This window comes from Pinus tabuliformis, chromosome 8 (genome assembly GCF_031772625.1).
Source record: "Pinus tabuliformis cultivar Carrire ecotype Pingquan chromosome 8, CPIR1, whole genome shotgun sequence".
Taxonomy (NCBI): domain Eukaryota; kingdom Viridiplantae; phylum Streptophyta; class Pinopsida; order Pinales; family Pinaceae; genus Pinus; species Pinus tabuliformis.
This window is the reverse complement of record NC_142294.1, coordinates 1,141,300,028-1,141,316,040: the sequence shown is the minus strand read 5'-3', so window position 1 is coordinate 1,141,316,040 and position 16,013 is coordinate 1,141,300,028. Positions and strand designations below refer to the sequence as shown.

Sequence of the window (16,013 nt, the reverse complement as noted above, 5' to 3'; positions counted from 1 at the left end):
TTTTTCAAGCTTTTTTACAGAAATTATTTCTAATACACTTCCCTTTGTAGGCACAAAGGTAATGGAGATGCAGTTCAACACGATGTCGAAGGAGGGGTAGCTTGCTCGCTTGTCCCAGAAGTTCAATGAAATTTGAGTAAGTTATTTTGATTCCTGCCTGGTTTTTCTTTTTTTTTGCTCAGCAAGGAAAGTTCCTCAGCTTGAGTTGGGGTTCTAGCTTTAGTCTTCCTGGAAGGGCCAGCTCTGGCTATTGTTCAATTTAATAAGGCTCTTGTCGTGAACAGGTGCTCTTGGTTTTTCAATTGCCCAGTGGGGGTCTTTCTCTTAGTACATTTGAGAATTGTAGTTCAATCTTTCGAGTCTGTTCAGAGTTATTTGAAGGCTACAGCCTTGTAATAAGTTGTGTTGTGAATTGATTTGGTTCTACTAAGGACTTAGTCCATTATGCTATGTATTTAAAATAGAGGATTTTAAGGTTATTGTTTAAAGGTTGCTAACCCTTTTGGGCAGATGTGTTTACCTCAATTGTATGACTGAGTTATCATTCTGATTTAGCTCTTTCCATGTCTAAATGTTATATGAGCTCCATTGGTTATGTTGATAGTAAATACATGGCACCGTTTGGTTTATGTTTCCAGTGTTATTATTACTCCTGTTTTGCAGAATATTTTTCTTCAAAAATGTCTATTCTGAGTGCTTATTAACTCTTTCAAGTTTAATTTTCATTCTTGCTAGTTTCCATTGCCTGTACTGTCTCTACATGGGATTATTTCATTTGGAGTGCATCTTTATGCTAATTATATATGGTTGTATTGATTTGGTGTCTTAAAATTTGGTTTGTTTTTTTTAATAACTTATTGTAGAAAAATAAGATCCTCCGCGAGGGTCATGATTCTGTTAGTTACAAGAATCGGGAGTGAGCAAGATCTCTGCTTATAGTTAGCATTTAGGGTCTCGTATTCAAAGGAGGGGTTCAATATGTAGAATCTTATCTTTCTTGTTCACTGCCTAAAGCAACGCCTCTCATTCGGCTTTAGGGTTATTACCTGACTCCTTTTCCTATAGCTTGCTCCACATTTCTGAGTTCTAAGCTTGCTAACTGCGGCTCTCAGGTAGTATTCCGTATCACCACGGTACTCCATTTCTATGTTTCTTAATACACACAGGTTTGAATTATTCGGAGGTCTTTAAATCCTACAGGGTCTTATTTCCGCAGATTACCCTTTAGTTAAATTTTATACTTACTCTTACTTACTCCGGGTTCATAAGTTCGGTTTTGTATATGTTTTTATACAAAACCCGCCCACCCCCCCCGTTGGGGTCACCTATAGCTTTAACAAGCCTCGTCACTAACTGTCACTACTATTGAGGATGTGTGTCTACTTGCGCAGACCCTTTGTTAGAGTTAATGCTAGTTAGATAGAGCGAATCGGTTCTAGGGAAATAAGTCCTTCTCAACCGATTGTCTCGCAAAACTAAGTCAGATGTGCTATTCAGTTAACTCTATAACACTCCTACAGTATTGATTTGTTGGAAATAAGGCTTTCATCCCGTTTTTTCTCATAGCCCCTTATAATCCTACTGCTTTGAAATCTGTGATAAATTAAAATTTATTAACCCTTAGGATTCTTCTGGCTATGCATTCTCTGATCATTATAATTCTACTGATTATGAATTTCTCTCATAATTACAATTCTATTGATTATGAATTTCTCTGATAAATTTTAATTCTACTGATTATGAATTCTCTAATAAATTATAATTCATTAACTCTTGTAATCCTATTCACAATGAGAATACATATAATCTATAAATTAAGAATTCTCTGATAAATTTTAATTCTACTGATTATGAATTCTCTGATAAATTATAATTTATAAACTCTTGTAATCCTATTCACAATGAGAATACAGATAGTCTATAAATTAAGAAATGGCTCTCGCTGCAATACTCACAATTTAATCAAATACAACAGGTTCCATACAGGTATGGTTGTTAAACGGCACTGCTTACATGTATTCCTGTGCAGTAGATCCCAACGATCTCAGGCACCTTTACAACCTCTGCATGTCATCCTCCCCTCCATGAGATTCGTCGTCAAGATCAAATCTCCCCCCAAGCCTGCTTGCAAGACCACAGTCTTGAGCAAGACTATCACACACTTGTGCTAATGCTATCTTCTCATCACTAGACTTAGCATCCTCTTTTTCGTTTCTTTTCCATTTGTCTCTCTAGCATGGTTTTTTCCTCCCCCAACCCCTTTTCTTGCTGTTAGGGGAGATAGTTACGATTTTTCCTTTTTTAACTGGCAACTGCCTTCTTCCAACTTCTTTATGAGAAATTACAATGAGTTATTACTCGGTCATTCTCTAACTTCAGAAATTAACAATATTATTAACCAAACACAAAAATAACATTAACAATATTATCTAGTTTTTCTTAGAGTGATAAATAAAAATAATATTTATAGCTTTTCTAGGCACATTACAAAAAAGACATGAGAACAGCTATGGTTAACCTCACATGGCCTGAATCTACCAATTCTACTTTATATATGTCATATTCTTTCCTAATCAATCTACACATTCCCACAATTTTCTGATGCAGTGATTTGCTTTTCACATATCTGCTTTAATTGACCCACAATCCACTGCTTTATTTTTAACTAAACTATTTCGGTCATTCCGGGATAAAATATAATAACGAATATGATACCGGCTATTGCCCATATCCGATTCGTTGGTCAAATGCAGAGCTCAGAAATTTTTCGGTGGAGTTTTGATTCATAATTCTCCACGTATTCGCAACCTATTGCGATCAATTTAGGTCAACACTCTAGATAGGCCGATCCTTTCTACTTGGTTTTTGTTTATTTATAAATAAATAAGAGTGCAGACAATGTGGATTATGAAACTGTGAAAGTTAGTGCAAAGAGGAGAAGCTCCAGCCCTCTCGCTGCATTGGCAATTTATAGAAAGAGAAGGGAAGGGTTGGGTGTTTGTGAGGGTTTTTATTTGATTATCAATGGGGAAACTAATTGAGAAGTCAATACCTTATGTAGCGATGATATATTTGCAGTTTGGATATGCGGGCATGAATATTATCTCGAAAGTCTCTTTTAATAGAGGGATGAATCACTTTGTGCTTGTAGTATACCGGAATGCCGTCGCTACGGTTGTGCTTGCTCCTTTCGCCTTCTTCATTGAAAGGTAAGGGTATTCTATTAACAACATCTGCACTCAATATTCTACCACGTAATCAGCTCATCAGTTAACATGTTACAATTAATTGCAGGAAAGTGCGACCGAAACTCACTTTTCCCATATTCTGCCAGATTTTCGTATTGGGTTTGTTGGGGTATGTACCATTTCATAATTTCAGGCCTCTCACTTCTCTTTAAAGTATCATCTTCCATTCTATTTCTGATCGAGTGAATGAAAATTGTTGGCGAGTATTTTAATTTAAATATGGAGCATTCTTAATGCATCTCTGCAGGCCTGTAATCGACCAGAACTTCTACTTCATCGGTTTGAAATTAACATCATCAACATATGTGTCTGCACTAAGTAATGTTCTTCCAGCTATGACTTTCGTGATGGCTCTTCTATTCAGGTAATCAAATCACAGTGTTCACTTCAAGTCATATTTTCTAGGGGTACTCCTTGTCATCAATTGCCTTATTCTATGACCTTGATGGAAAATCTATATTGTCGTAGGATGGAGAGAGTTAACATCAAAAAGCTACGCAGTCAAGCAAAGATAGTGGGAACGATCGTTTCCGTCGGGGGAGCAATGCTGATGACAATATACAAAGGTCCTACTGTTCCCATGCTTTGGTCTGCACATCATCAATCCCACCAGACAGCTTCAAGTGGAATGTCAGCAGCTTCTGACATTGATAATAAAAATTGGATAATGGGTTCCCTTCTGATAATTGCGGCCACTCTTTCTTGGTCATCCTTGTTCATCCTGCAGGTGATGATTTTTTGTTTTTAATGTTTGCGCCCACGCCTCCGCCCGGTCCCCCTCCCCCCCACACACGTATGTATATATATAATCCTGTTCAATCATATGAAACTACGACTTTAATTAACTATTTTGAATGTGCAGGCCGCAGTACTGAAGAAATATTCTGCTCAACTATCCCTTACCACCTTAATATGTTTACTGGGAACATTACAGGCAACAGTTCTCAGCTTAGCTGTTATAAGTGATTCTTCCAAGTGGATATGTTTACTGGGAACATTACAGGCAACAGTTCTCAGCTTAGCTGTTATAAGTGATTCTTCCAAGTGGGCTTTAGGATGGGACATCAACCTTCTCACTGCAGTCTACACTGTAAGTTTTCCTCTTTCCTTCAACGAGAGGGAAACTTTAAGTGTTTCCTTTTAGGTTTGAATTAAAAAATGGGAGATCGGGATATGAAGGTAAATTACAGAGAACATCATTTGCTATTTTTTGGCGCAGGGAGTGATGACGTCAGCAATTGCATATTACTTACAAGTTTATGCATGCGCTCAAAGGGACCTGTATTTGCCACAGCATTTAGTCCGTTGAGTGTGATAATCGTTGCAATTATGGGATCTATCATTCTCTCTGAGAAGATTTTCTTGGGCAGGTTCGTTTCGGAATTCCTTTTCAACCCACTAAATTGAATTCGAGATTAATAGTGTAAGCGAATAGGAAGGTTCAAGGCTCTAACTGCACTTATTAATTGAATACAGTGTGGTGGGAGGAGTTATGATCGCAATAGGACTATACGCTGTTCTCTGGGGAAAGGTGAAGGATAGCAAGATCTCAACCGATAAAAATGACTCCGAAGAGCTTTCCAATTCTCAAGGAATATTCTCCAAAAATCAAAATAAGGTGCATGATGTAGAAGTTGCTTCCAACACGCCAATTTGTGAAGGACCTGAAGCTCATCAATTCAATGGTGGAGATAGGGCCATAATTTCTATCACTGAAAACAATAATGCCAAAATGTGAGCATCGAAATGGACGTCCGAAGAGACTTGGAGTTCCCATGCTCGTCCTCACCATGTCTTCCAATATACAGGTTTTCAAAGAAAAATAGGATCAATGTTTTCTTTTAAGCGTTGTATTAGTTTGTTTGGTTTACCCCTGTCAAAGCGGATTCAATATTACCGTTTTCATCGTTGTCTGAGATGGAAGCGAGATGTGTTTATACGACTGTCAGCTAATGAAATGAAATAGCCTATCTGTTAGTCATGGTGTTGTGTACGGAAATTGAATAAACTAGCATTTTGTAAACTTATGATTCTTAGTCATTCCCTTTTTAAATAATCAGATATGTGCAAAATGCTAGTATGTAATATATATGGTTACAATATGTCATACAATTTGTAGAAGATGCCCATGTGTTCAAAGATGTCAGAGCCAAATATAGTACATCATTCAGTAACCTACCTAAAATGAATAGATAGATAAGTTGGATTTGATTAGGAAGATGCTCTCACGTTGGATGTAGCCTTCCAACATGTAAATGACTTAGTTAGAGATCATGTAAATATTTAAGCAGATAATTTTCTATTTTCCTATTAAGTATTGTCGAGGTGTCAAATTTATTTTTATATATATATATAATATTATTATTTTTTAAAGATAAAATTATTTTCATGATTATTTGAACGATAGTTCAGATCAATTTATGATTAATTTATTAATAGTCAGTTTGGTTTACTAAATTTTGTGATAATATAAAATTATTTAAATGAGATATGTGCAAAATGCTAGTACATAATATATATATATATATATATATGTGTGCGCAAAATGCTAGTGTATATATATATAGTTACAATATGTCATATTGTTATATATATATATATATATATATATATGGGGTTACAATATGTCATACAATTTGTAGAATATGCCCATGTGTTCAAAGATGTGAGAGTCAAATATAATATGATCTCACCTTGGATGTCGCCTTCCAACATGTAAATGACCTAGTTGGAGATCATGTAAATGCATTTTAAGCAAATAATTCTCTATTTTTCTGTTACATATTGTCAAGGTGTTAAACTTTTCTATATATAAATATAAATAAAAATAATATTTTATAAAATAATATTTTTATATTATTATTATTTCATAAAATATTTTATTTTTTTATTGTAATATAATTTAAATTTAAATGTTTGTTTTTTAAGTTGCAGGTTCAAGTTTATATGTAATTAAAATATCACATCTCCTTAAATTTTTTATTTTATAGTGATTTAATTTCACTTAAAACCCTTAGTGAAATATTCCAAAACTTTTATATAAATAAAATAATTATTTTGTACGTTTTTTCTATGCTAGTTTCTATACCAATCAAATTTCTCTTTTTCTTATAATTATTATTTGTCATAAATGTTATATATTTTCATGTCTAAATATACTGTATTGAGCCTGCTTTAGTTTAGAGGAATAATTCTTCTCTTTTCCAATTGGAAAATATACATTAAACCTATAACAATATGAAAACTAATTTATTTTAAAATATATTTTATATACATATTAAGTATTAATTTCAAACTAATTTTTTATATATTATTAATTTTTATAATTAAAAACATAAAAAAAATAAAAATTAATTAACTCTTACTATATAAATCAGTCTGTACCTATCTTAACACTGGATTTATCAAGCATCGAGAGGGATCACTCGAGGTGCAAACCTATTTTTTGAGTGCAAAACTTGAGGTTTTCTTACTGCAAAACTTGAGGAAAGGTTTACACCTCTCTAGGCTTTATAAATCCGTTGTTAAGATGGAACTAGGCTAGTTATGAACAAGACAATCATGGAGCGTGCAAGGTGCATGAGATTGCATGCATGATTGATTGTCTTTACAATTTTGGGCAGATGTTGTAGACACTATTGTTTATCTAATAAACAAAGGGCCTTTAAGTTCCTTTTATGGTGGTATTCCAGAGGAGGCATGGGCAGGTAAAAAGGTAAACTACTCACTTTTAAAGACTTTTGGTTGTGAAGCCTTTGTCCACACTAACAAAGAAAATAGAACAAAGCTTGATGAAAAATCAAAGAAATGTACCTTTATTGGATATGATTTTGGTTATCGCTTATATGATTATGAAAATCACAAAATCATTAGGAGCATAGATGTAATATTAAATGAAAAGTTCTTGTATAAGGATTAACTACAGGAAAAGAAACAGGAAAAAGAAAATAGAGAATAGATAGTGCTTGACGAGATCACAGACAAAGTGATGGTGGCTGAAAATCATAATGATCAACACCGAGAACAACAACCACAACAGCAACAAGCGCTTCAAACAACTGAAAGTGGTGTTAGAAGATCTACGAGGATAAGTAGACCCCTTGAACGATACTCTCCTTCATTATATTATGTATTGTTGACTGATTCTGGTGAACCGGAATGTTATCAAGAAGCAATGCAGGTAGAAACCAAGAAGAAGTGGGAGCAAGCCATGAAAGAAGAGATGGATTCCTTAGCACATAACCAGACTTGGCACTTAGTGAGGTTGCCTGCAAGTAAAACAACATTACATAATAAATGGGTTTATAAGCTGAAGGAAGAAGATGGAGGTGGAAAGAGGTACAAAGCTGGACATGTGGTGAAAGGGTTTGCACAGAAGAAAAGTATTGATTTTGATGAAATATTTTCTCTTGTTGTTAAAATGACTTCAATCAGGACTATTTTAAGTCTAGTAGCAGTTGAAGATTTGCATCCTGAGCAGTTAGATGTAAAGACAGTCTTTCTCCATGGCGATTTAGAGGAAGAGATATATATCCAGCAACCACAAGGATATGAGGTAAAAGGGAAGGAGAAACTAGTGTGCAAATTGAAGAAGAGTTTGTATGGCTTAAAACGGGCTCCAAGGCAGTGGTATCTAAAATTTGACAGGTTTATGTTTGAACAAGGTTATACTAGGTGTCACTCTAATCATTATGTTTATCTCAAAAGGCAAAATGATGGCAACTATATTATATTGTTATTGTATGCAGATGACATGCTTGTTGCAAGTTCTAACATGCAGGAAATAAATGTGCTCAAAAGGAAATTTGAAAACTCATTTGCAATGAAGGATTTGGGTGCTGCAAAACAAATCCTTGGTATGAGAATAACTAGGGATAGGAAGAATAAAAAACCAACATTGTCTCAAAGTGAGTACATAGAAAAGGTCATGAAAAGCTTTAATATGCAGAATGCAAAACCAATTAGTATACCTTTGGCTAGCCATTTCAAATTAAGTAAGGAGGCGTGTCCCGAGACTCAGGAAGAAATGGCTCATATGTCTAAAGTTTCGTATGCATCAGCAGTTGGAAGCTTAATGTATGCAATGGTTTGCACAAGGCTTGATATTGCACATGTAGTGGGAGTTGTAAGCAGGTACATGAACAATCCAAGAAAAGAAGATTGGATGATAGTGAAGTGGATTCTCAGGTATTTGAGAGGTACCACAAATCAAGCATTATTCTTTGGTGGTTCAAACATTGATCTACAGGGATATGTTGATGCAGATATGGCAGGTGATAGAGATAACAGGAGGAGCACTACAGGATATGTATTTACTATAGGTGGAACAACTGTCAGTTGGGTTTCAAAAATCCAAAGTGTTGTTGCACTTTCAACAACAAAAGCAAAGGATGTGGTTGCTACAGAGGCTAGTAAAGAAATTATTTAGTTACAAAGGTTTCTAGATGAATTCGGCAGGAAGCAGGAGCTAGGCAGGTTATACAGTGATAGCCATAGTGCCATGCATCTTGCAAAGAACTCTGCATTTCGTTCCAAGACTAAGCATATACAACTCAAGTACCATTTCATATGGTCAACGTTGGAAGATGGACAGTTGAAGCTGGAAAGATACACACTAGCCAGAACCCTGCAGATATGTTAACAAAACTTGTAACCAGGGAGAAACTGAGAATTTTCTCAGTTTCAATTGGTCTTCGAGTATGATGAAGAAGATGAGAAATGACTAGGTCCAAAGAGAAGTCAATGTCTAGCAAATAAATCAGCGGTGGAGTTTCTATAATCAGTCTCCAAGTGGAAGATTGTTGGATGTGGAGCCTGATTATCTTCTGTATTCAAAGGTCTCAGCCAGATGTATGCCCTAGGAAGAATGTACACCCCTCCACACGGGGGGATGCGCGGGGGACTTGTCCCCCTCGCGGGGGTTCGGGGGGGCTGATCCCCCTCGGCTGGGGGATCCAGGGGCCAACGGTCCCCCGATAGGGGCTCGGGGGTAGTGCCTTCAAAGCTAAAAACAGATGTAAAATTTCCTTTTAAAAGTATAGTAATTTCTAGTCAATCTGGGCCGTTCATTAGGCGGATGATCTGACGGTAGAAGTTATATTTAATTTAGGGTTTTTTGCCCTAGAAGGCAACCCATCACTAGATATGAGGGAATTGTATTGCGTCTATCATATCTATATTTTGAGTGAAGAAAGGAGAGGAGATTGAGAGCAAAGAGGGAGTTACAATGAATCTGCTGTAGGTTGTATCTCTTCAGTTTGCTGGATAACATAATAAAAGAATGATTGGTTGTTTCTATGTGGATGTAGCCCAAACTGGGTGAACCACGTATATCTGTGTCTCTATTTTTTTATGCATTTTCTGTGTTTATATTTCTACAATATTTTATGTGTTCCATTGCTTTGTAATATATATAATTTTCTAACATGCACATCTGACATGTCCCATCCTTTTTTGGAATAATTATTATGGGTGACCCACATGGTGATGTATTCGATTGAATGACACCTTGTTCTAGTAGCTACTACAACTATTTCTTCACGTCACTTGCGTCTATAACAAACTACCTATACAACCCAATGTTTGGCAATAAGGAGTCTAGAAGTAGCTAGATTTCATGCTCAACTTCCCTCTTAGATGGCAACCATTTATGCTCTAGGAACACATCCCTTTATTATTTTACAAACTCTTCCAATTTTTTTTTTCTTAGTACACCCCTCTAGGGATGCCTTTCCTCTTAAGGACTCTTCTATAGAAAAAATTTCTCTTAAAAATAATAATACATACTTCTTGTTCAAAGTGATTAATTCCTTGGCTTGGTTGGCACTTACATAAGAAACTTTTTGACTTGTCTTTCTATGCATTAATGGTGAATGATTTTCCATCCTTAACAAGATGGCACTAGTTGGCTATTGGTATGAGTATTTCATTTGGCACGTACATGTAGGTGCTCCCAAACACAACTCCACATACATCAAGGGTAACCACATCTACCTCTACCTCATTAATAAAATCAACACGGATAAAAAATCTATTTTTTCACAGTTTCATTACCTTCAAGTCTCCATCCTTATTTACCCATCCAAATAAATATGGGCTTGGCTGATTATGAGATTCAAACCAAAATTCTTTGCCATCTCTTTTGCAATGAAATTTTCATGTGGTCCCGAGTTAAATATAGCATCAATCTTGGTCATTTCCTTCTCTTCATGTTTTTAAAGGCCACTTAGATTCACATAATTGTGCACTGGCGTATACACAATCTTGTCATCCAGAACCAAGCTTCTTCCAACTTGGTTTCTTGAACCAATGGCCATGAGATTCTTCATCTTATTGTTTTTCTTTTTGTTATTTGGGTTCATCTCTAAATGCAACTTCCAACACTTCTCCTCTATATGGACATGGATGTTTCAGTGGTTGTTAGGATATTTTCACTGATGTGCCATAGCTATCATATCTTTTTATTTCCCCCCTTTGTTATTCTTCTTCATCTATTCAGAAGCACCCCATTTCTCCTTCTTCTTTGATCCACTTGATTGTTCCTTCTTTAGGCCTATATTCTCTAGATACTATGTCTATGCACAAGCCACGTCTATTGATCTAGGCTTTAACATCATCATCTGCTCATGTAGATGGTAGTGTAGAAACCCTAGATACTTGAGGAGTACATATGGGTTCTTTGGTGGCATACCCAACATTATGGCATCTTTTTAAAATGTGTGGTGTACTATTACATGATTGTCCCCAGCTTTTCCCTCAAGTAGTGCTATTGGATCCATTGTTCCTATACATAGCCAATAAGCAAGAATTTACAGTTAACGAGGGTTTCAAAGTCCTCCTGCTTAATCATTGGAGGAACTCCCTCCAACATTAGGATATATATGTGTCTTTCCCACTGAGTCAAGGCGTGGCCCTCTTATTTCAACCATGCAAATGATATATTTTGTTCTTGGCCAATTCAATGGATATTGAAATACACTTCCAGTTACTGCAGCTAGTGATTTAAATTTAGAGCATCAATATCGCCATGGTATGGATTTATATCAAATTTTCCATCCATTTTGAACGAGGGTTTTCATTTATTCGTGGTGCTTGAATTGTGTTGATATTTTTACGGTTATTTATTCAACTAGTTCTTTATTTCTTCTCGACCTCCTAATCCCCCCTCTGATTTGTCCTATACATTAGAACCCCCATCTTCTCCAAACATCCCAATATTATTTTTGACGACCTCCACAAAGGTATTTACATTATGATTTGTATCCAAGAGTTGTTGTTCCAACCATAAAAACTTCTCGTTTGCAGCATCATGAGGGTTATTCAGAGATTTATTAGACATGATTTGGGTTTTACAAATTTTAGCCCAGATGATATAGATTCCCTGAAAATATAAATAATATACCAAAATAATCATTCCCTACTACCAATATTATTCATAAACGTCCATGGATATTCCACTCCATAGTTCATGAGAACATCTGTGATAAAATTATATTTAAAATATGAAATTCTACATTATTAAAATTTTATTTCTCTTCAGATCCATAGATATACAAATTATTATTAATAACATATGCATGAAAATTAAAATAATGCATAAAATAGGGAACAAAAAATTAAAATATGACACACACATGACAGAAGATATGACCTAGGAAACCTTTTCAAGAGACAAACCCAGTTAGAAGGTGAGGCAACTCTACTTAGTTTCTATGAATAAAAAATGTATGTGAGTACAAAGAACTTTGACCTGTGGCCTATGAGATACTACAGTGCACAAATCCTCTTTTATTTCTCTATCTCTTATCCCTCTTAGTTATTTTTCTTAGCTTGGAATAAATGCACTCAGAATAATGGAACCCCTTTTCCTTCTAGTAGCCTGATTATAACACAATACAATAGCCTAATAATGGTTAGGTTTGACTACCTCAAGACATAACCACAGTTACAACATAAAACTTTCTAATGTTTTATTTATCATTGTCATGTGGATATCCCATTTTCCTTGGCTAATGGGGTTTGACATTGCATCCCCTTGAATTATGGTGGTAAAAATAGGATGTTCAACCTCCATGTGGGATAAATTTCACATACAAATTATGTTTGATGTGATTCTTGTGCTTTTGGAAAGGTATCTATGTGTAGAATACGTAATAAATGTGTATTGCTAAGAAGAAGAAAAAACTGCCCCTAGAAAATGTCATTTGATGCCTCAAAATGCTACCAGAAGGTTTCAGACTTGAATTTCCCAAAATGGGTCCCACTGGTAAAAATGGTCCTGAGAGCTGATTCGTCCACTTTTTCATCTCTAGAAGAATTTATATGGATGAAAATAAAATAAAATCATCCAATCGGGATTAGTAGTAATGAGAACAAGCACCTTAATTTATTATTGAAGTTTCTCAATATGAGGAGCGTCGAAAGAGTACTCAAATAAATAGATATGAACTTTATAGGCGATACTTCACATAAGCAATAGATAGGCACCAAGAATATGCTTTTTTTACTATAACTTTGTGTCTAGGAATAATAGTGGTTAGTGGGGAAATAATCACCTTAATTGATATTGGACCTTCTTAAGTGAAATCACAATGAACGTCACATAAAAACTATGACATGATATCTGACTAGGAAATCATTAACACCTGAGTTGAATATGGGATCCATTATGAGGTATTAAGAAAAATGGATAGGTCTCCATTGTGTAACCATAACTATGGGAAGGGAATATTATTCTATATTTCTCAAAAGCATCTTATGAGTAGGTGCCATGGATGAATCTATGAATCTCCATATTTCACATATGTTGCTTATGGATAATCCCCAATGGTGTTGTGAGTTCCATCAATAGATTTTTTGTGAATGAATAATGTATCTAAAGGCCTGAACAAGGCCATGAGATGATAATAGCATGACCCATATCTAAATGATTCTTCTTAAGCTCAAGATCAATGAATAATTGCTACTTCCCTTAAAACTTCAAAGGGAATAGCGTTAAGCATTTCTTTGAATAACAATGTGAGACCCACGTATGATATGTTTAAGCTACTAACATTCTAATTAATGATTTTTAATTTTTTTTATTAACTTATGGTTATTCATTATCTTCAATACATGTTCTACACCCAATGACAATACAAGTGTTAAGAGGTGAATACTCTTTCATTATAAATTTATTCAATATCAATTTTAGATACTTTACTTTGGAGATGAACATGCCTTTTGAAGTTTTTTTAATATATCAACCAAGGAAAATGAGAGTTCTCGAAGCCTATAAATTACAAACTTAGAATTCATTTCAGTTGTAAACTCTTGGATTAGTGAATTTGTATTACTACCAAAAATTACATTTTCAACATAAACAACAACAACCACGATATCATCATTATCACATTTCATATATAAATCTCTATCAATTGTCTCTCTTTGGAATCCTTTCTTTTGTATATATTTCTCTAATCAAGAGTACCATTCCCTTGGTGATTTCTTCAATCCCTATAATGATTTTTCATCCTACATACATGATTAGGATTGTCTGATAGTAAAAAATATATAGGATGTTCTATATGCACCTCTTCTTCATGTTATCCATTCAAGAATGTTGATATCATATCCATCTAATATAATTTGAAACTTTTATTATATGGGAATTTTAGGAAAACTCTTATTGCTTTAGTCTTGTTGTAGAAGAAAATTTTCTTCAAAATCCAATCATGTAACATCGGCATCACCTTTTCACAGTAATCTAGATTTGTTTTGATAATATTCCTATATTCATTTAAATTATTCTTGAAGGCCCATTTTGTACCTATTACATTATTATATATTAGTCTTTGAGTCAGTTATAAAGTGTGGTTCCTTCCAATTTGGTCTAATTCCTCATTCATGGAACCGAAGAAAAACTTTTTTTCACTTGCTAGAGAGAAATGTTTATGTCCAATCATTGAAAGCGTGGAAATTTGTGCTTGACTAGAAGTGGCTAATAGTCTTCTCTTGTTTCAACTCTTTCTTATTGCCAAGGATTTTACTTTCAAGGTGGTTATTTTGTTGGTTGTGTTGTGTTAGCATCGATGTGAACCTAAGATGTCTACCTAAGGAGTCAACCATGGATTCAATTATGTTGGCATTGATGTCAACAAATTTGGATAATTTGTGATGATCATTAGTGGATTAATGATATCTTACTCAGGTGTTCTTGATGTTTGTATAGGTTCTATAGGTGTTGGCAAAGGATTGAAGACCAATGGAAAAGTTTTGGGTAGAGAGGAGGTGACTTTCCCTAAATGAGAGAAATTCCTTTGGGGTGATAACTAGCATAGAGTGAGGATCTCATTAACGCCACTACTATCCCCATGACGATCATATTTGGTGCTAGTTATATCCTTGTGATGATGTTTTGTAGGTAAATTTTGAGTTCCTATGCATGCACATAAAATACCATGATAATTTCCTAGAGTATTTTCCCATGGTTTTCCATGGAATAGAAAGAGAAAAGAAATAACAAGGGACCAAAGAAGGAGGAAAATGATATGAAAGAAATAAATCCCCTTCATGTGAATGGTGCAACAGACCGTAAAGACAAATAAAAAACTGAAGCGTAACCGAACCACATATGTTACGAGAGAAAAAATGTGAATGTAAAAATATAGATGACTTAATTTTGAGTTATAATTTTGACGGATCTAATGAATTACATAGTGAAGAATAGAATTATATAATCCTTCTTAAGGTATAATATCAATAGACAATGATATGAATTGAAAAATAATTGTTGGAGTGTGATCACCACTGCATGTACGGATCATGGAAATCATTTCTATATGGTTCATGAGAAGAAGAATGGGCCTGAGAAGAGATCCTTGGCTTGAATATCTAGTAGTAGGAGGCCAAAAGGAATAGAGGATGTGTCGACCAATTAGTAAAAGGAGAAATAAGGTTGAATTGGAGAGTTGGAGGTTGAAGTGGTCTTTATGAGGAAACCATTAGAGAATAAGGATGATCATCCAAATAAATTAAGGATCACCATGCTCCTAGAAAAGATGCTTTAGAGCTAAAGATTTGCTATGATCATATTTTGTCATGGATTTGTGTTGGGTAATTTAATTGTGCTTCAAATTAGTTTACATTAAATTGTCAATTTGGAATCATAAACTTGTGAAGTATAAAACACAGTATATGCTAGGAGTTTATCTTCCAATTTTAAGAGAAACCAAGTGCAACGAAAGAAATTTATACTCCATAAAAACAAACAAATTGACATGAAATGAAATATTAATCTAGAAAGTTATTGGAGAATTAATATTGGAAAGGATGTTAGAAAATTATATATTACAAAGGAATGAGACATAAAATATTGTCGAAACAAAAACACAAAAAACACATAAAACAAGAGAGACATAGATATACGTGGTTCACCCAATCTGGGCTACATCCATGGAGAAACAACCAAACCTTCCTTTTATATTATCCAACAGAATGAAGAGATGCAACCTACAACATATTCTCTATAATTTCATCTTCACTCTCACACAGTCTCCTCTTTTTTCTCACTCAAAATAATAATACACAACCACAATATAATTCCCTCATATAGATCAAAGGCTATCTTCTAGGGGTAAAACCCCTAAATTAACGTAACTTCTACCATCAGATCATCTGCCTAATGAACGACCCATATTGACTATGAAATTACAATAATTTCAAAGGAGATTTTAATCTATTTTTAAAGTTCGACGGTGCTACCCTAGAACACCTGGACCCCCATGA

At 34.7% G+C, this 16,013-nt stretch overlaps 1 protein-coding gene across 1 annotated transcript; it reads left to right on the top strand.

Moving 5' to 3' along the window:
- The first annotated feature begins 3,024 nt into the window (after positions 1–3,024).
- Positions 3,025–4,859, top strand: LOC149239375 (WAT1-related protein At5g07050-like). The gene is made up of 7 exons (XM_089367125.1): positions 3,025–3,209; positions 3,295–3,357; positions 3,496–3,612; positions 3,717–3,975; positions 4,111–4,338; positions 4,468–4,618; positions 4,725–4,859. Exons 1-6 carry the CDS (start codon positions 3,025–3,027, stop codon positions 4,555–4,557), a joined length of 942 nt encoding a protein of 313 aa, XP_089223251.1. The 3' UTR covers positions 4,558–4,618; positions 4,725–4,859.
- The last annotated feature ends 11,154 nt before the right edge of the window (positions 4,860–16,013 follow it).